The 21,147-nt window shown below is 47.8% G+C and overlaps 1 protein-coding gene across 1 annotated transcript; it reads right to left on the bottom strand.

Annotated features, from left to right (window-relative positions):
- Window positions 1-1,213: 1,213 nt before the first annotated feature.
- Pomp (proteasome maturation protein) lies at window positions 1,214-14,107 on the bottom strand. The gene is made up of 6 exons (XM_052754541.1): window positions 13,977-14,107; window positions 12,012-12,109; window positions 10,112-10,172; window positions 9,571-9,672; window positions 5,262-5,355; window positions 1,214-1,369 (listed from the first exon to the last, which is right to left on the bottom strand). The coding sequence occupies exons 1-6, from the start codon at window positions 13,977-13,979 to the stop codon at window positions 1,302-1,304; spliced, it is 426 nt and encodes a 141-aa protein (XP_052610501.1). The 5' UTR covers window positions 13,980-14,107; the 3' UTR covers window positions 1,214-1,301.
- Between the last annotated feature and the right edge of the window lie 7,040 nt (window positions 14,108-21,147).

Below are 21,147 nucleotides of genomic sequence, written 5' to 3'. Positions count from 1 at the left end.
TCCAGGAAAGGCGCAAAGATACACAGAGAAACCCTGTCTTGAAAAACCAAAAAAAAAAAAAAAAAAAAAAAAGAAAAGAAATTCTTCGTGTCACTTGACCACAAACACATCTTGTGCACTGCACATGTCCAGCTGCATTCCCCATTTCATCCATCAATGCCAGCAGCAGCCCAGACTAAAAGCTGACACCCAAACTATCTGCAGACATTGTATTCCTAAAAAGTCAATAACCAAAACATGTCAGAACTAGTAAAAAAAAAAAGATCCATTTACTAATGTTCTGAAAAATTTGGGAGGGGGGGTTGTTTTTAGACAAGGTCTCACTGTATACCTGTGGCTGGTCTGGACCTACATACACACCTGGCTGGCCTCAAACTCAGAGATCCCCCTGCCTCTGCCTCCCCCATGCTGTGATTAAAGGTGTGTGCCACCACTAGTTTTTATAGACCAGGTCCATGAACAATATTTTTAAGAACCATCATGTTGAAATTGTATTTAAGTAAGTATGGAATTATTCATGGATGTATAATAGGAATATTCTAATAATTTAAAAACAAGTCTGTATCTTGATTGTAACTTAAGCGGCATGCTTTTCTTCAACAGAACATTGTTTGGTAATCTAAAATACAAAGTAAATCTGTGAAAGACAATAGTTCAATCTACATGCCCTGGTTGCTCTATCTAATTTCTCATATAAAAAGACCAAAATCTCTGAACTTAAACTTTTCAACATGAAAGAGTACTGAGCTATAACTCTAAGATGTAAGTGCCATCCTACAGGGCAGGGCTGCGCTCAGTCCTGGGTCTGCCAAACCTGATCACAAATGTCAAGGAGGCACCTGGGAACTCCGTAGGCTCAAATACTAATACTGAGCCAGGTGGTGGCGCACGCCTTTAAGCTCAGCACTCGGGAGGCAGAGGCAGGCAGATCTCTGAGAGTTTGAGGCCAGCCTGGGCTAGATAACAGAGAGACTCTGTCTCAAAAAAAAAAAAAAAAACAAAACAAAAAAAACACCCAACAAAAACTCTATCTAAAATGAAGTAGTTTACAGAAAGAGGAAAAAGCAGGCTGAATGGACGCTGTGGAGTTTGTAACATTTAGGAGAAACACGTTTTCAGAACCTGGGAACCTGGGCTTTGCTGTAACCTCAGAGCTCAGAACCCACCTCCAGGCTTTCAACCAACTCACGACCCAAAACTAAAGAGCCAACACTTTCAAATGACCGAGTACTTTAATGTGTCCGTCAGACTGGGGGAGGCAGCTACACAGTGCGCTTCCATGGTTCCTGCACAGCACTGCTCTACAGCAAACCTAGCTTGTACTCCACCATCAAGTGCGGCTCGCCCATCAGTTCACTCTGTGATGGATCTGAAAAGAAACCAAAACAGATTCCGTAAATGACTCTCCAGACACAGATGCTAAGTTCCGGGGTCAGCATATGAGCATCTGTGACAGTCAAAACCAACCCAGTATGACAACAGGCAGGCTGTCTGAGGCTGGAGCGGAGAACAGACTGAAGGGACCAAGGGAACTTGGGGTGTGCAATAAAACAATTCTGTATCTTGATTGAGGGGACCCAGCTACACGCATTTGTAAAGGAGAGAACTGTCCACCTAAAAATGGATCCACCCAATAGCATATCAATCCTATCTCATATAAGTGACTTAAAAAGAAAAGAACAGGGCTGGAGAGATGGCTAAGCAGTTAAGAGTACCAGCTGCCCTTCCGGAGGACCCAGGTTCAATTCCCAGAACCCACATGGAGGCTCAGAACTGTCTGTAACTCCCACTGTAGGGATCTGCCACCCTCCTCACACAGACATACATGTAGGCAAAACACCAATGCTGTGGGATGTTCTGTATGTCAAATGTGTTGCTGATTAGTCAATAATTAAAACACTGATTGGCCATTGGCTAGGCAGGAAGTGTAGGCGGGACAAGGAGGAGAATAAAGCTGGGAAGTGGAAGGCTGAGTCAGAGACACTGCCAGCCGCCACGATGACAAACAGCATGTGAAGATGCCGGTAAGCCACGAGCCATGTGGCAAGGTATAGATTTATAAAAATGGATTAATTTAAGCTGTAAGAACAGTTAGCAAGAAGCCTGCGATGGCCATACAGTTTGAAACCAATACAAGTCTCTGTGTTTACTTGGTCGGGTCTGACGGCTGTGGGACTGGCAGGTGAGAGAGATTTGCCCTGACTGTGGGTCAGGCAGGAAAACTCTAGCTACACACCAATGCATATAAATCTTTTTTTTTTGAGACAGGGTTTCTCTGTGTAGCCCTGGCTGTCCTAGAACTCGCTCTGTAGACCAGGCTGGCCGTGAACTCACAGAGGTTCTCCTGCCTCTGCCTCTTGAGTGCTGGGATTAAAGGTGCGTGCCACCACAGCCCAGCTATAAATAAATCTTTAAAACAGAAAGAAAGAAAATTTTTTTTCCCAAAGTTCTGGTGCTTTTCACCTGACTAAGAACTGTTTACACTGCAAAAACTTTTTTTTTAATGTTTTATTTTACATGCATTGGTATTATGCCTGCATGTATGTCTGTGTGAGGGTGTCAGGTCCCCTGGAGCTGGAGTGACTGACAGCTGTGATCGGCCATGTGGGTCTTGGGAATTGAACTCTGGTCCTCTGGAAGAGCGGCCAGAGCTCTTAACCACTGAGCCTTTCTCTAGCCTCTGCAAAAACATTTTATCTTTTCTATCTTCTGCCCCATCACAGGCACACAAACAGAAATTGGAATTCTAAAGCAAGGACACCTTAAACCCTGCCGTCAGTGTTAAAGACTGGAAAGCTGAACTGGACTGCGGTAAGGCACTGAAAGCCTTTGACAAATCCCATCCACAGGGCTCCCTGGAAAGTCTCCACCCTCTCACCACTGACCGGGCTCAATGCACCAAACCGGCACAGTGCGCACAATGAGAAACTGGCGGATGCGGGCAGAGGGGGCTTTGGGAAGCAGTGGTGGTTGAGTACGCCCATTAGTTAACTTTCCGCTCCACCTCGGAAAGCGCTCACTCTAAGAGTAAGTCATCACTCTCACTGAAACAGGAAGCCCGCAAGTTAGGAGATGTGCCCTGTGCTCCCACGAGACACTAGAAGCCTTCTCTGGAACGGAAGTTCACTCACCGTAAGGGGGTGAGGGCACCTCGAAAAGCCCAGTTTTAACTTTCCTGGTGCTGTCATAAAATGTGCAGAACCGAGTTAGCCAACACTCCCTGAGGAGACCAAGCTGCAGTCTGGGCAGGGTGCAGGGGAGCAGTGAGTGTGCCGGAGGTCACTCACTGATGAACAAGAAAGACTTGCTCTTGTTCATCAAGGAAGTGCTACGCAATGAATTAATGCAACGCAGGGAGTAGCCATGACAGTCCTCAGCTACCCCATCTATGCAAACACAGTTCCCAACCAAGGAACACCACTCCAAGAGCACTACAGCAGTCCTCACCACAGTGGACATGAGCTCCCTCAACAGGGGACCTTTGCAGCTAACTTCTACCTCACAGAGAGATGCAGAGAATGAACATAAAAAAAGATGTTCTCAAGCTCATTTCATGATCTTCTGAGACATGAAATTATGTGACATCAGAGCTCCTCCTAAGATGAAGAAATGGCTTTGCGTGCATTCTGGGTAAGGACCCAATGTCTGTCTATATGGTCTGCGGATCCTGCTTTGTCTGGCCCCGCTGGCTTTTCAAACTCCATGCTGCATCCTACTGGTTTCCCAAACTCTAAGAGCCAGTCCCACACACTGTGAAACCCGAAACAAGCACCCTAAGCCTCACTACTGCACACCTGAGTCTACATCACCGTACAGACTGACAATGACCTTCGTGCTCAACACATGGAACTCGAAACCGCGGTAATCTGACCGCGATGATTACACCTCAGAGCTTCAAGTGCTCCTGTGTGTGCGGAGACAAGACCCACTCAGCCTCTCACGAGCCTGCAGCATCCCCCAAGACAGAGATGCCCACAACAAGCAGCTTTAATGCCCGACTTAAGGTGGAGGAGCCCTGGACATGAGGTCCCTTCTGGAACAAAACACCAAATACACAAGTATCACCCGACCCTCTTCACTGCAGGAAGTGCAGTTCAGGGACCGACAGAGCACCGACATGGGGACATCTGCCACCAGGAAGTCCCCGTCTCTTCTTCATCCAGAGACCTGCAGCAGGCTAACCCGGCAGCTTGCTCCAGGGCACCTAGCTCAATCCCTCACTAGCCTTAGCTGTCAGATCCCGAGTCTACTGTTTCTCTGGCCTCAGGCAGCTTCCCTCTAATTTTATCTGAGGAATCAACTTTGCATTATATCCCAGTCACTTGTCCCTCCCAGCCCACCATGACTTAAATTCCCAAAATGTGTCACAGTCCGTCCCTTCCGGCTTTAGCTCAACATGCAGCTCCTCAGCTGAAGACAGCCAAGGCTCACTGTTTTGTATTCAGAGTAAAACAATCAGTTTTGCCAGTGCCTTAATATGTCACTGAATTAAGACTCAAAACTCCCTGCTTTTTTTTTACATGTAAGTACAAAGATTTTTATACAAGTCAATTCTATAACTTATTAACTTTCACTTAAAGCTAAGAATAAATGGACCAAAATGTTGTCTGAGTGGTCTGAGTGTGCCTAGGAACACCAGGTTTTCCAGCATTCATAAAGTCCCCTCAGGGAACAGTGCATAAATACAGTGCAGCTTCGCTGGTTCTCCACTTCCCCTGCACTCTGGGGTGGAGCGGGCTGTGCACAGGGCGGGTCTGGAAGACGCACAGGATGCCGCCTGCCTGCACGGCTCTTACTCAGAAGTCCCCAACCTCAGCCACAGTACCACTCCGGGGAGAACGTGGTGGAGAATGGCAGGCTCTTCCTTCCCCCTCACTTCCCACCTCAGCACACAGATTACTGGACGGGGTGGACGGGGGGTGGGGGGGGAGGGTGGGGGGGGTGGGTTTAAGTTTGAAAGGACGTTTTTCTCCGACTCCTTCCGTTACATGAAAACCAGTACCACAGACGCACACGCCACTGATGGAGCGCCCAGGACAGTACTGACATCAGCCTTCCTCCGGACAGGGAACGCGTGGCTGTTACAGTGACTGAAAGCGTGATCTCAGAACAACAAACCCTGGAGTTAGTACCGTTAGGTCTTATCTTAGGGCCGGGAATAAATACAGATGACTGACCAGCCTGATTTCCCTGGGGACAATGACTGCTGGCTGCTGTCACCTTGTTCAGTATAGGTTCCCTAAGTGTCGAGTGTCACTCACCATTAAGGATATCCTCAAAACCAATGGTCTCATCATTGCCCCTCAAAATATCCAGGGACAGGTTTGAACTTGGAAGGAATGGAAGACGCTGAACCTGGGGGAGGAGAGAAAAGGGCAGCCTTAGAAAAATCGAGGGGAAAGGTAGACTGTGTGCCATAATCCCATGCTCTTCCACCCTTTATTTGAAAAATTTACAAAACTAAGTAAAAGTGCCATTTAGCCAGTGGGGAAAAATAATTCACATTTTAGGTACAGACCAAGTTTTAAAGTGTTTGGCACTGGAACAGTAACTTTTACTAGTTTAGTTATGGTGATATTTTATTTGTATTAAAATGTTATTTGTACGTTAATAAATAAAGTTGCCCGGGGTCAGAGCTATTAGCAAGTCATAGGAAAGCAGGGCAGTGGTGGCATATGCTTGTAATCCCAGCACTTGGTAGGCAGAGCTAGGTAAGTCTCTGTGTGTTCAGGCATACAGCCATTATTGGATACACATGCCTTTAATCTCAATACCAATCATGGAAAACCTGGAGGTCTATACAGACAGGCCGTGACAAGGCGGTCATGTGGTTGGGTTTACAACCAATGAGAAGGCAGGACAGGAACTCTATATAAAGACTTTAACACAGGGGTAGCTCTGGTTCGGAGAGGTAGGACCACTGCAGGAGGAAGGGTAAGGTTTTAGCTCTTAGCTCTGACCACTTGGCTTTCTTTTTTGCATTGGTTCTGTGTTTCTTATTTAATAAGAAGGTTGGTTACACCTACATTTAGTAACCTGCCACATCTGCCTGTGTTTATTTCACTAACTAACCGACCATGTCTATCTGTGTTTTGGGGTGTTGCTTCTGTTCAGGAAAACTTTAGCACACACCACATGATTGTTGTGGGATAGCTGTACACTGTGTGAAGATGGATTGCTGTGTAATAAAGAGCTGAATGGCCAATAGCGAGGCAGGGGGTATAGGTGGGACTTCCGGACAGAGCGAGCTCTGGGAAGAAGAAGGGGCGAGTTGCCAGCCAGACGCAGAGGAAGCAGGGCATGAAGGAGGAGAGGTAAAAGCCACGAGCCACGTGGCAGCATGTAGATGAACAGAAATGGGGTTAATTTAAATTATAAGAATGAGTTAGAAACAAGCTAAGCTAAGGCCAAGCTTTCATAATGAATAAGAAGTCTCTGTGTCATTATTTGGGAGCTGGCGAGACAGAGAAAGATTCATCACATGTGTTGAAAAGCACAGCAAACTCCCAGAGCCCAACACCACACCTCACTCAGCACAGAGAGACCAGGTTCCTGAGGCATCTGAGGGGAGTGAGCCTTTCCATGCTGTTCTGCACTGCTTAGGTAAACATAACCTTTTCAACTGCAGTGGGGACCGGAAATGCAGACCAAGCTCACCTAGGAGGCTTTCAAGCCAATGTGACCTCTTGCCACGTGCTAAAGGCAGGTGTAGACTGGTAACACGTGAAGCGTTGGCAAAAGCATGGCTGTGCAGGAGAAGCCTCTGGATTCCCATCCCGACCATCACTGGCCCAATCACTAGCTTTGTGCCAGTGACCTGTCTGAGAGACCGGGACCCAGACGGGGTGTGCTGCACAGCTTGCACACTGCCACCACAGGCAGTGCTCAGCACACTCAGATGGGCCAAACTCAGTCTCTAGTCCCGCTGCAGATCACGGCATACTTTACCAAGGCCGAGGTAGTCAGCAGTGAATGATGCTGAGACTGAAACCCACCACCCCCTGCAGAAGCGCTTTAGGGAGACCGACCCTCTCCACTGAGTGAAGACGCTATTCTCAATTGCCAACAGCCTACAGTGTTATTTGGTCTTTACAATGTGAAAGATGCCATGCAAAACCAAGAAAGAGGAAGCAGGCAGACGAGAGAAGAAAGAGGAAGAAGCTATAAATGGAGAAGAGAGCGAAGGGTCTGAGAGGCAGTGAGGGCAGGACAACTGTGAAAAGCGGGGCCTGCAAAATACAAGGAAAGGACCAGGAACAGCGCTCACACACTGAGCAAAGCCTTTCGACAAAATGGTACTAAAAGCTCAGGCCACCCACTTTACTATGTGTCCCTTCCCAAGGTGGACAGGAACTAGGGAAGGCCGCTAACAGTTCTGTGCCAACACTGTTTCACGGACTCTTGAGAACAGCCTGTGCTGTTCTGACTGCCTTTCCATTTCACAGCAGCAAGGAGCTGAGAGCTGGCTCGGTGAAGAGCACTGGCTGCTCTTCCGGGGAACCAGGTTCCCAGCACCTACGGGAGGCTCAGAACAGCTTCTAACTCGGTTCCCAGGGGATCTGGCCTCTGTGATCACTACACACACGGTTCACAGACATATATGCAAACACTTACACACGTAAAATAAGACTAAATAAACCTTGAACAAGTGTGCTTCAGAATGTTACTCTTGAGTGTTTGGATTAGATGGTACAGTCCACACTCAGACTCAAGCCATTCTCACTTAAAGCCATTTCAGTGCTGTGGGATGTTCTGTATGTCAAGTGTGTTGCTGATTGGTCGATAAATAAATCACTGACTGGCCAGTGGCCAGGCAGGAAGTATAGGCGGGACAAGGAGGAGAATAAAGCTGGGAAGTGGAAGGCTGAGTCAGAGACACTGCCAGCCGCCTCGATGACAAACAGCATGTGAAGATGCCGGTAAGCCACGAGCCATACGTGGCAAGGTATAGATTTATAGAAATGGATTAATTTAAGCTGTAAGAAGAGTTAGCAAGAAGCCTGCCACGGCCATACAGTTTGTAAGCGATATAAGTCTCTGTGTTTACTTGGTCGGGTCTGAGCGGCTGTGGGACTGGTGGGTGATAGAGATTTGTCCTGACTGTGGGTCAGGCAGGAAAACTCTAGCTACATTTTAGCTACATTTCAGAGCCTTATTCTTGCAAAGAAGTACTTAAATCACAAGCCTATAAAATCGACTCAGGTTTAGCAGGCCACAGAAAGGAAGCCATGGTAGCAGGAAACAAATGCATGAAAGCCCAAAGTAGGAAGCAGGAAGCCAATCCATCAGGCAAGCTGGGTTTTATCCGGAGGACACAGTGAGGCGCGCACACAGTGAGGTCTGTTTTCCAGGCTCTCTGGATGGAGAGCAGAGGGCTGAGAGGAGCAGGGTGAGAATCACTGCAGGAGACACTCAGGCAGATCTAGTGAGGACCAGACATCGGGGCATGGGGGTGACGCGGCCGTGAGCGAGGCCACCAAGGCTAATGCTCTAACGGCTGCCTCAGGCAGAAGCCTGCTCCCCAGTGAGGACGTGAGGAGTGACGACTTATTCTGCGTGGCCCAAATGAAATCCAGGCGCCTGTGGGCCTTCCAACCAGAGAAGCTACAGGCTCACAGGTCAGAACGACTGTAGTCAGCAGCACATGAGCAACAGAGCGGGCAGGCAGGGAACGGCGAGGGAAGAGCAGAGAGGGGCACTTCAGGGAACAGCCCAAAGGAGCCACACACGGCTGGAAGTGGGTTTCGGAGAGAAAGGGGACATGGGTTCGAGTCTTCAAAAATCATGGGGGAAGGAAGGAGCTTTGGGGTCAAATGCCACAGTGTTCAGGTAAAAATGGGGTGAGAAGACGTCTGCACTGTTCGGGAGCCAGAAGACCCAGGCACAGAGGAAGAGGAAGCAAATGAACAGACACAGGAAAACAAGGGCTTCCAGCATCTGAACCTGTAGAAGCCAATGAGAGACAAGACATCAGCATGAGGTGTGAGGACACGCTCCTTTAACCTCAGCACACAGCAGGCAGAGGCAGGCAGATCTCTGGGAGTTCGAGGCCAGCAAGGACTACAAAGCAAGTTCCAGGCCGGTTAGAGTTATATGGTGAGACCCTATCTCAAAACTAATTAATTAATTAGGGACTGATACAATTTTTAAGATGGGATTTGAATATGTGTAACTGCCACTGATGAGCCAAAGCAAGAAGAAAGAGAAGCCAAAGGTGTCTGCTGACAATGGGGAGTTGATCCCGGAAGTAGTGGGACGCAGTGGAACCCAGAACACAGGCAGCAGGGGACAGTTCTCACGGGCAGAAGGACATTGCACACAGCTACTCCTTAAGCAATAGGTAACCCAGAGGCAGAGAACACAGAGGCAGACAGCTACATCTTCAGATACCGTGTCTGGAACATGAAGACATTCACCATCTAACAAGTCTTCCTCTAGGAAGTAGGAAGCAGGGTCGCGCGCGCGCGCGCGCGACAGAGGGAAGCAGACCAGGCTGTGAGGGACCACGGGAAGCAACGTCTAGACAGCCGTCACGAAAGCGTCAGCCCACGTGGGACGGAGGACACTCACCTGCTGCACTGCCTTGAACTCCATCTGTAACTTCAGGGGGGCAAACAGACCCTGGATGTTCCTCAGGGTGGAAAAGTTCATCTTGTCTTGGTTGAGCTGGAACTAGAGGCACAGAGCAAGTGTAACCCAGATGCTTGTCACAAATGCCCCAACGCTGGTCTGCAAGCGCGTCACTGGAACCGACACAAAGCGCATCTGCTAATTTCTCCCGGATAAATTCCGTAACAGTCTGCCCATCTGTGTGAGTGGTGTGCGCATGTGTTCATGGAGATGTGAGCCCACACAATGAGGCCAGAGGTCAACACCAGGTCTCTTCGTCAACAGTTCCCCATCTTATTTTTTGAGACATGGTCTCTCACTGAACCCAGGGCCTACGAATTCAGTAGGCCGACCAGTGAGTACCAGAGATCTGTCTGTCTCCCCTCCCTCATCCAGAAATGGTACCCCAAAGGTCTGCTAACGTGGACTCAAAAACAAGTGCCCATACCTACTTCTATTTTCTATCAAGGATAAAAAAGAAAGACACAGGTAACACACTCACATTTTTTTCTGATAATTCAAGAGGGTGACTGGGCAAAAGTTCATTTTTCACAGAAGAAAACCTAAAGGGAGAAAAACAAACTGTTTAACAGGAGATTCTACATCAGTCTCTACCACAGCTCAAAGCTGCAGGTGTAACTGTGAGGTCGGGACATGGGGTGGGCTCAGTGGGTGAGCATCAGCCAGCAAGAGGCCCAGGGCACAAGCCCCACCAACACCCCCAAGGCTGTGATTTTGCAACAGTAGTGTGCCAGGGAGTTTCCTGGAGGTGAGAACCTTGTTCTTGTAGTGATGGTGCCACTCAGTACAGGAACAGAAATCTTCATTAAAATACACAGAACTTGCCGGGCAGTGGTGGTGCACGCCTTTAATCCCAGCACTCGGGAGGCAGAGTCAGGCGGATCTCTGTGAGTTCGAGGCCAGCCTGGTCCCCAAAGCGAGTTCCAGGAAAGGCGTAAAGCTACACAGAGAAACCCTGTCTTGAAAAACCAAAAAAAAAAAAAAAAAATACACAGAACTTTAACCCCAGCACTCGGGAGGCAGAGGCAGGCAGATCTCTGTGAGTTCCAGGACAGCCAGGATTGTTAACCAGAGAAACCCTGTCTCGAAAAACAACAAACAAACAAGCAAACAGAAACACATAGAACTATGAATGAGCGGATAGTCAGAGTAAAACGCATCTGCTACAGACAATGGGACTCGAGATTTCAATTACCAGCGGGGGCTTCCAGACACGGATACTAACTCACGCCCTCTGCCTACTGTAAAGTTGACAGTAATGCCACTGGAAAACTGCGGTAAAGCTTTACACATTTTTACATTTAACTAGTCCACTGAGTTTCATTTTTATTTTGATGTCTTTAGTGGGTTCTCATGTAAGTCTTCTAATAAAAAAAAATTTAAGCCGGGCGGTGGTGGCGCACGCCTTTAATCCCAGCACTCGGGAGGCAGAGCCAGGCGGATCTCTGTGAGTTGGAGGTCAGCCTGGGCTACCAAGTGAGTTCCAGGAAAGGCGCAAAGCTACACAGAGAAACCCTGTCTCGAAAGAAAAAAAAAAAAATTTAAATTGTTTTAAAAGAATTTACTCAGCATGTGTTCACTATCACTGCCACTCTGACATGCTTTTCCTAGGACAGGAGAGCCAAGACTCTTCGATATGCACTGCATCTTTTCTGAAGACGTGTAAACAACACGTTAAGGGACCCACAGCTAGGACCAGCCCAGTGGTCACTGTCAGGCTAGTACTGTCGAAGCCAGGGCTGGGGGCAGAAAGAAACCCCGCAACAGCCGTTCACTGGGCACTGTCTGTGGACAGACAGAACGACATCAGAGAGACAGACATGAGCACTGTCTGTGGACAGACAGAATGACATCAGAGAGACAGACATGAAAACAGCCCTTTGAATGTAGTCTTACTAGCTAATTTGGAAAAAAAGAAGCAACAATACTTCTTTTGCTTTTGTTTTTCGGGACACGGTTTCACTGTATAGCCCTGGCTGTCCTGGAACTTGCTTTGTAGACCAGGCTGGCCTTGAACTCACAGAGATTCACCTGCCTCTACCTCTGCCTCCTGAGTGCTGGAATTAAAGATGTACACCACCACCACCCAGCAAGAAGTAACATTTCATGCTGAAGCAAAAACTCCCCAGGACGTGGTTGTCGGCTAGCCTATTAATTTATTTGTTTTTATTTTGTCTGATCCTACCCATCATCCTACAAGGTGCCACACACTAGGAGAACGGCTCCTACTCTGCTTATCCCAATCAAGGACCATGTAAGGCCTCTTCCTCTCCACACTCCATCTGAGTGTGTAACGCACTATAGCCCAAATCTAACATACATGCATAGCTTTTCAAAGACTCCCTCGAGAGGAGCCCACAGAAGCGTTCATTAGCGCATACCCTTTCCGGAGGAGATCATGACTTTCAAAAGGCCCACTCGCTGAGAGCTCTGTAACTGGAATACTGTCCTTCAGCTGCGACCCAAGGCCTCTGGTGTTCTACAAGACAAAGTAGCACAGCAGTTAAAGACGACAAGTAAGGTCAGTGCCCTCAAGAAGCCGGGATCTACACAGAGAGCGCCTTACGTACTGTGGCAGCCAGCCCACAGGGTACAGTGAGTAATACCACCTTTGGGGGTAGAAGGATTCCTGCTCTCACTGCAGACTGTGCCAGCAGGGAAAGCTTCTTATTAAAAAAAAATAATAATAACATAAAGATCTGAACATATAAACAAGCTATACAACCAGTCTGAGATGACCAAACTCAAAGACGGACAGTCATATAAAAAAAAACAAAAAAACAAAACCCGAGTTCCGCCCTAAAATTGACAGTCTTGGAAGGTTTACAGGAGATCAAGCAGATTCACTTCTCTGGAAAGAGACCTCCCCTTAGGTTTAATGCAACGTTTAACACAGTGAAGAGGCTGAGGACAGAACACTGGCGAACACCGCTCCTTGGGACAGATCTAGGAACAACAATAGAAGACGGCATTAAGACATGACACCTAGGAAAATGGGGTCATAGGAACTAAGAGAAAGGGGGAGGGGCTGGTTACTATAAGTGAAAATAAATGCAGCTAATTGAAATGCTGTGAAAAGTTAAAAGCAGCGCCTCAGAAACTGGTACACTGTCACCTGACACCTAACACCCCTATCTGCTCAAGTACAGAAAAATGCAAGTCTGTGGGTAACCTGGTGTCCGGTACTGGTCTAGAACTAACTTCCGAGAAAGCAGCTTTTCGAAAGACTTAGTTCATTTGTGTATTTTACCTGGCAGCTTGCAGTGGGTGTGACCAGCACCCCCACCCCCACCCCGTCTTGTTTGAGCCTTACCAATCTCCCAATTCTGCACAGCAAAGGTTTCCCTAAAAAAACTCAACTTCACCAAACCTGCCAAAGACCCCATCTACGCTCCATTAACATCTGAGAAGTAAAGTCCAGGGTCCTGAGTCCAATACACTGCTGCCATTCCTTCTCACAGGAAGAGAACCTGCAATCTAACAGAACGTCACCTACTCAGTGACTGCCAGCCAAGCAGACTTCCAAGACGAGCCCCATATGAATATAGCTTTCCCAATGCTAAGTGACATCGCTACCCTACATTCTTCTCCTGCAGCTGCTTTAGTGAAAAGTGACCGGGGAAAAAGTTTCTCTAAGCACTCTAGAATTGCTGTTCCCATCTTCCCAATGTCCTTCTGAAGGTCCTAGTACAGTGTCAGATAAAAGTAAGTCTACAAAGAGTGCTTCTCACACTCCTGTACAATGGTTAGCGGGAGTGTTGGCCAACACCAGCTTTCTGGGCGTGGGCAGATGGGCTGCAAGGAGTATCAGGTCTGTGCCATGGTGACTCAGGAGTCTGCTCAAAGAGAAACAGAAAGTGGGAAAGGGGGAGAGGCCAGAAGGGGGAGAGAGGGAGTCCAAGCACTAATCAATACAAACCGGGAGCAACAACAGCGCCCCAACACATGGCACGGGGAGAGATGTTTGCAAACCCAGGCTGAGTTGTATAAATGCAACCTGCCGTCGAGGGCAGAGCGTGGGGGCTCCAGTCACCCCGAGGGAGAGGGAGAGTGGCGGTATCCCAGCACCCACACAAGGGTCGGCGTTCAGAGGTGCCCTGTGCGTCCGCGCCAACCACCGGGAAGGGGCGCGCAGGCCGGGGAGGCCCTGGGGACCGAAGCGCGCGGTCCCACGGGAAGCAGCACCACCCGAGAGCGCGCAGCCGCGGTCATGCCCACGCCAGACACCCTTCGCGAGCGCGCAGCCAGGCTCATCCTCGAACCAGGCACCCGCCGGGACCGCGCAGCCGCGATCGTGCCCGCGCCACGGACACCCGCCGCGATCACGGGCGTTTGCGCTCACTCACCATCTTGGAAACCGCTCTGCGAAAGCTTCTAAGTCCGCTCTAGTCGGCCGGCCAAGCTGCTCACTTCCGTTTCCGGGGCCGAGCCCCCCCCTCCACATCCGCCGGAAGTGCGTCCGTCCGGCCAGGAAGGAAAGAGGACGTGGGAGGAGTAGGGAGTCTCTCTTTGCCGGGGCTCCCACGCTTGCGATCCCGGGGGAGCGAGGGCCAAGGACGCAGCTAGGGTGTGCGCTGGGCCTGGGCTCGCGTGGACGGTTCGGGATTGACGTGTGCAGATGCATAGACTTCCCAGAGGCCGTGCAGAGCGGTCGGGCGTGATTTGCCTAAAGTTCTGCAGGTGAAGCAAAAGTCGGACAAGAGGCGTTTACATTTTTCTAAGTCGAAGATCCAGGGCTTGGTGTGTGTAGAACCCAAAGAAAGGAGCAAGCTAGTGTGGTCACTGAACTACAGCCGCCGGTGGACTCCAGGGGTCGGGGGTGTGGGTGTTATCGAACTTGGGGGGTGGGGTGGGGTCCTAACCTTTGTCCCGAGCCAGTTCCGGCCACCCGACCTCAATAAGCCAGTTAAAAGCGGAAGGCAGAAAAAGGATATTTAGTGAATGTGGCCTCACTGGGAAGACCACAGAGACTTGGGCTCCCTGGGACTAAATCCTTTTTTCAATAAAATGGGTACGTGTGTAAACAATTTAAGTCCATGTCATCATAGCTAACCCATACTATAATGGCTCTTAGAACTACATATAAACATGCTGCACATGGGTCATTTCCTAAATCTTTCCCTTGAACTTACTGATATCTTTAAGATATGTCTCGTTTGACGGTGTGTATATGCATCACGTGTGTGCCTGGTACCCTCACACTCCTTTACAAGGGTAGCAGTATTTGCCAACCCAAGTCTGGGGATCTCCTGGAACTGGAGTTTCAGATAGATGGTCGTGAGCCACCCTGTGGGTGCTGGGAACCGAAACGAGTCCTCTGTGAGGGCAGCAGGTACTCTTAACCACTGAGTCATCTCTCTGTGCCCCTTGGCTTGCATTTTGAGAGCATGACAGAGAGAGAGAGAGAGAGAGAGAGAGAGAGAGAGAGAGCGCCTGGGCCTGGGCTAGGCTATTGAAACATTAAAGCCCACCCTTAGTGACACAACGTCATACCTCCTAATCTTTCCCAAACATTTCCACTAACTGGGTACCAAATATTCAAATACATGAGCCTATGGGAGCCATTAGCATTCAGACTACCCCAGTCACCGTCCACTTCAAAAGGAAGCTTCTGTGATAAGGGTTGAGAGATGCACTCATCTGTGAGTATAACAATAAATATTTAGGACTTGATTTAATACGATGTCCATCTAGCAGAATAATGGTAGTAGGATCTTCGCTAGGGCCTTTGACCTACCTAGCTATGGGTTCTTGGCCCTGTCAATGGTGCCAGACCTGAATTCGGTCTTCAGTGGGCTTTAAATCCAAACAAGAAAGTGGTTGGTTACTCCCACACCACCGGTGCTATTATTGCACCGACGGGCACACCTAGCCTGGCCAGTCACCATTGTCACTTGCCGTGATCACAGATGGGTAAGGCTGATGATCACTTTTCTCCTCTGGTAGCCTGCATAGAACCTTCCCGTGCTATTAAAGCTAGCCAGTAGGGATGAAGCTTCCAGGTCAGTACCAGCTTCATTTCCCCATGTTCTATGACTCAAGTATGTGGTATCTTCAGCAATAGGTCTTACCATTGAGTTCTGGAAAGCAACCAAGAACACTGGCAATAGTTTGTAATGTCTGGAGGAGTCTATGGGAACTCACTGATCAACAACTCCAACAAAGGCTAACCCATTCCTTGTACTGGGCCTTTATTTTGATAGTCTATAGACTTTTTATAATATCTAGTAGAAGTATTGTCTCTCTGCTACAGTGTAATTCCACTTAAATTTTTCTCATATGACATATATGTATATATTTGAAGAAGCTGGGAGTTAACCTTTTGAGCATGGTGGCTGTGACTCATAATTGCCATTTGAACAAAATCCATGGGTCTTCAGAGTGACAGGAGCATCACTCTTTCGTTATTTCCCTTGCTGACACTCTCACATCTTTGCCATTCATTCTGAAGATGCATTTTAAAATGACATGGTGAGGATGCATTATCTTGTTAGTACAAAGTTATTCTAGTGCAGGAACATAGTTAACTCTAGTAGTTACCAGGTGTAGAGGGTCTGGTTTATGTACATGTATAAAACTTCACTTTAGTTTCAGTACCTGGGAAAAAGGCATTAAAAGCTCAGCAGCTCCACTAACAAGTCTGAAGTGCTTGACTCCACACACACTCGTCTCTATTTCATCTGCACACGGTATTCAAATGATCTGCTCTTCTTAGCATTTGAAAAAGCAACATCACAACTAATCACACTAGAGCAATGGTTCTCAACCTTGCTAATGTTATGGCCCCTTTAATACAGTTCCTCATGTGTGGTGATCCCCAACCATAACATTATTTTTGTTGCTACTTTATGACTGTAATTTTGCTACTAATGTCTGTGTTTTCCAATGGTCTTAGGCAACCCCTGTGAAAGGGTCATTCAACCCCCAAAGGAGTTGTGACCCACAGGTTAAAAACCACTGCTCTAGAGGGAGATTAATATTTACTACAATTGAGATTTATACAAATGAGTTTATTTTTTCACGACATTAATCAATAGCCCCATTTCTTTGCTACTGAATAATTACTTTATTCTTTGGATTTACCAATAGTTTATTGATTAAAGTGTCTAGCATGTTAGCTTTCCGGGATGCAGTGCTTGCAGACATGTTTCCTGTCCTCATGGGGTTCCAGTTTTGTGGGGGCAACACACACCCATCAAGTAACCAAGTGTCTTTGTTTCTTTTCTTGTTGCTGTAATTAAAACACCCTGACAAAAGCAATTTAGGGGAGGAAGGGTTTATCCAGGATCATAGTTCCTGGTTACAAATAAAACAGAACAGTGTTCAAGCCATCAGTGGTGTATGTCAAACAGGAGTGATGAACAACTTCTATCAACACCCACAGACACACCAGAGCGGGCCTCCTTCTGCTGCATACATATGGCCTGCGGACTCGACCGGAGCTTTATACCCTGTTGGTGCAATCTGATACAGTGTGTAGCTAGGAAATCCAGCTTTAGTCTGCACTCACCGAGATCCAACATTCTCGATGAATTGGGCCATCGGGCTAGAGAGTGGGAGAGGGATGAACAGGAGAGAAAGGGAGGGGCGGAAAAGAGGGCGGGAGAGAGGGAAGTCCCTGAAGCCGGCCAATCAGTGAGTCCCAGTTCAGGAAGAGACCCTTTCCCAAAAGGTTGGATGGAAGGCAATGAAAGATGGCAGATGTCAACCTCCGGCCTCCATGTGCACACACATGCATGTGTACCCCACACATACACACACACACACACACACACACACACACACACACACCTTAAGGAAACAGTAGGGCTGAGGAGAGGGCTCAGCAGGCAAAGCACCTGTCATGTGAACCTGAGAAGCTGAGCTCGGATCCCCAGAACCCACATAAATCCCAGCTCTCCCAGGTGAAACCGAAGGCAGAGACAGGAATTCCCAGAAACTCGTGGGCCAGTTAGCTTGGTGCACACAGAGGTAAACAAGAGACCTTGTCTCACACAAGTGGAAGTCAAGAGTGAACACCTCAGGTTGTCCCCTGACCTCCACACGTGCACGTGTCTATGTTCACACGAACATGCAGATATACATACCCCCCATACCATACACATCCACACACATACCATACATACATAGACACACACACCATATACACACAAACATGCACAACACTTGTGTGTGCTTGTACACACACATATCCACACACATACCATACATACATAGACACACACACACCATATACGCATAAACATGCACAACACTTGTGTGTGTGTGCGCACGCGCACACACACACACACACACACACACATGCATGCACACTGATTTAAAAAAAAGTTAGATGAACAAGGAAAAGGAAATAAATAAAAATCCCAAATAGGAGCCTGGGCTGTTGCTCGGTGATAAAACAAACCCTGGCTTTGACTCCCCTCCGCAGACCCCCAGATAAACGTGAAAGATCAATTAATCTCATTTGCTTCTTCTAGGTTACCCTCTTGCTCCCTGTCGGGAATCCCAAATCAAATTTTTCGTGGAAAGACAAGATCCTAAAGGAGCAGTCTGTGAGCCAGGTCCTATAATGAAGATGTGGTGACTTACAAATCATGCCATCCTCCTTGGAATGGCCCCACAGTTGAGTAGTCCTCCAAATACAAAGGTATCCTCTCCCCCACTCCCCTGCCTCCCAGGACTTGGTGGATGCAGCCGAGCTATCAAAATGTCACACACATTTAGAATAGCTACTGTAGTCACATCAAGCAAGACCGAGCTCCCAGCAAGCACCCAGCAGCCATTATATCACCATGAGGGTGCCGAGGAGGGGACCGCACTTTCTCCTTCCACAGTCTCTGGTGCTAAACTGGGGGGTCTCCACAGAACCAAAGGTTGTTTTACATGGGAAGTACATTCAGTCTAAATACAGCAAATGAACGTGGAAAAACTCCACACTCACAGGGCAAGACGGTGAATCAGGGCTTCAGCCCTTTGAGCTCGGATCCCAACAAGCCCCGTACTTCAGAACCGCTGACCTTAGAAGGGTTCTCAAAAAGAAGCACGGCTTATTTTTCTTTTAGACGCAGCCCGATTTCCTTGTATGCTTAGATGCACATGAGAAAAAAAAAATGAGTCATTTATGTTTCTATATTTAGTTTGTTGAAACAAAGCAGTGGGTCACAGAGCCTGTCAGGGACAACCCAGATATGGCTTTATCTAGATAACATGCGTATTAAAAGAACCCGAAATTCTATTTCTGTGCTGAAGTTGTGGGCTTGGAACTACGGCTGTCTAGTCACTCAGAATTTGGCAGATCAGGATATGACCAGTCACAAGCAACCATCCCACAGAGATATCACACAGTGTCTTGTGGGCTGGTCTCCCTCATTTAGAACTAGCCAGGCCCGGGGCCAGAGCTCAGGAGAGACTATGAAATCAACATTGAAATGAACGTCACAGACTCAGGCTGGATAATAATGCCAGTTGTGCTGAGGATGAAACGAAGTGCCCTGGAAATCAAACTAAAGCCTATATATGACACACGGGATGCATTTTTTTTGAGGTTTTTTTTTTTTTTTCGAGACAGGGTTTCTCTGTGTTGCTTTGCGCCTTTCCTGGATCTCACTCTGTAGACCAGGCTGGCCTCGAACTCACAGAGATCCGCCTGCCTCTGCCTCCCAAGTGCTGAGATTAAAGGCGTGCGCCACCACCGCCCGGCCGGATGCATTTTTTTAAATAAAAAGAACTTGAGAATATTCTCTTTGCTGATCCAAAGCTAAGTTTGTATCCAGAGAAAACAACTCTAGATGTTGATCTGGTGGAATTCCTTCACTCACAGGATTTAGTACTTTTGTTTATTTGTTTGTTTTGTTTGTTTGTTTGCTTGTTTCTGACTCTTCCCTTTCTAAAGCGCCCATCTTCTACTCTCTAATACTGTTTTCTTTTGAGCTAAGGTCTCACTATGTAGCCCTGGCTGGCCTGGAGCTTGCTGTGTAGAGCAGGCTGGCCTTGAATTCTCAGAGATCCGCCCACCTCTGCCTCCGGAGTGCTGGTAGCGCTCAGCCAAGCTTATTGACGACTACATTCAAGCCAGTTCATCATGAGTGGGTGCAGCCGAGGGAAGCATTTCAGTCAGCAAGGGGCACAGCAGCCTATGCAGCTGGTGACTTCCCAGAGCTGAACTGGATGAGCACTGGCCGTGGGCTGGGGAAGGGGAGCCCAGGAAGTCCCCCTCCCCCATCATTTTGGATAAGGTGAACTCATGCCAATGGTGCCAATCATAAGCCTACCCTCTAAGCATTCAGGACAGCACTTTTCCCAGCTCTATGAAAACAAGGTGTGGGAAACCTTTGTCTTGGTGGGAGTGGGCCAATAGAAACTTCTAGGCTTCTTCAGTAACCATCTGAATCCCTTAAAGTGAAAGTACTTGTTATTTGCCATTAGCAAACAAAACAAACAGCCTTTGTTTGATCTCTAGGAAGCCCTTTCTTGTTAAGGTAACGGTCTGTCTGACTTTCATGTTTCAGTATTCATTGTAGGTTTAATTATTTTTTAAAAGTTTTGTTTTAAACTATTAAAGTTTTTCAGCGCTTTAGATAAACATGGCTAGCTTTGTTAAAGATTCAAAATAAATTTCCCACAAAGCAGCAAAATGTGGCAAAGATAATATACCTCATGGGGTCGGCCTGTTCCCAAACACGATTCTCAGGGGGCCCCTCTGGACAACCACCTTGTCATTCTTGTTCTGAGAAGGCTCCGGAAGCCCCCCGACTCTAACCCACCCACCCTTTCTGGAAACTAGCAAAGTATAGGGAAAAAAAAAAATCACCACCAAAGTGGAGAATCTCAGGAGGCATGTTTTGTCTGTTTTTAGAATGCCAAGGTTTTCAAGACACATTGAGGCTGACCTTGTAGTGACATTCAAACAGAGAGTCTGCTGGGAGAGCTGCCATAAAACCAAATACACCTCCGCATAGGTGTGCTGCCAGAGAACAATCTAGAGGGTCACATTGAAAACATCGTGTCTCTTCAGGCTGCTGAACTTTGCTTGTAATCTTTTCTAACGAAGACTTCCATCTTGAAAAAAGCTAAAATTAGAGATTGGAGGTAGGCAGGTCCTCAGCAGGTAAGACCACTTGCTGCTGCTGCAGAGGACCTGGGTTGGGTTCCCAGCACTCACGTGGCAGCTGACAGCCATCTGTAACTCCAGGTCCAGGGAGGTATGACACCCTCTTATGGCCTCCACGGGCACCCCAGATGCATGCGGCACACATACACACATGTACACAAACACTCATACACATAAAATAAAATTTAAAAAATAAAATCTAAAAGATAAAATTATAGATCGATAGGTTTCCGTTAAGTGACTCATGTTCCAGGCTTACTCCCGAGAACCTGAGAGTGTTCGTTTGCGTTTCCATTTTATTCTTTCTTCCTATCCCAATACATTTCCTCTTTGTAGAGTGAGTACCTTCCTCGGGGTGGTTTGGGATTTGAGGGCGAATGTCTGAAATATTCATGCAGTTCTCAAAG

This window comes from Peromyscus californicus, unplaced genomic scaffold (assembly GCF_007827085.1).
Source record: "Peromyscus californicus insignis strain IS unplaced genomic scaffold, ASM782708v3 Scaffold_2__1_contigs__length_46816999, whole genome shotgun sequence".
NCBI classification, from domain to species: Eukaryota; Metazoa; Chordata; class Mammalia; order Rodentia; family Cricetidae; genus Peromyscus; species Peromyscus californicus.
The sequence above is the reverse complement of the archived record's forward strand: the minus strand, read 5'-3'. Positions and strand labels throughout refer to the sequence as shown.

Bases quoted from the DNA above. Each gene is read 5' to 3' on its own strand.
- Pomp (XM_052754541.1), bottom strand. The intron at 10,173-12,011 runs GTATGCGCTAAT...TTCTCCCTTTAG, and splicing joins CATGATCTCCTCCGGAAAGG to GTTTTCTTCTGTGAAAAATG. The intron at 1,370-5,261 runs GTGAGTGACACT...GTTTCTTTTCAG, and splicing joins TTTTGAGGATATCCTTAATG to ATCCATCACAGAGTGAACTG.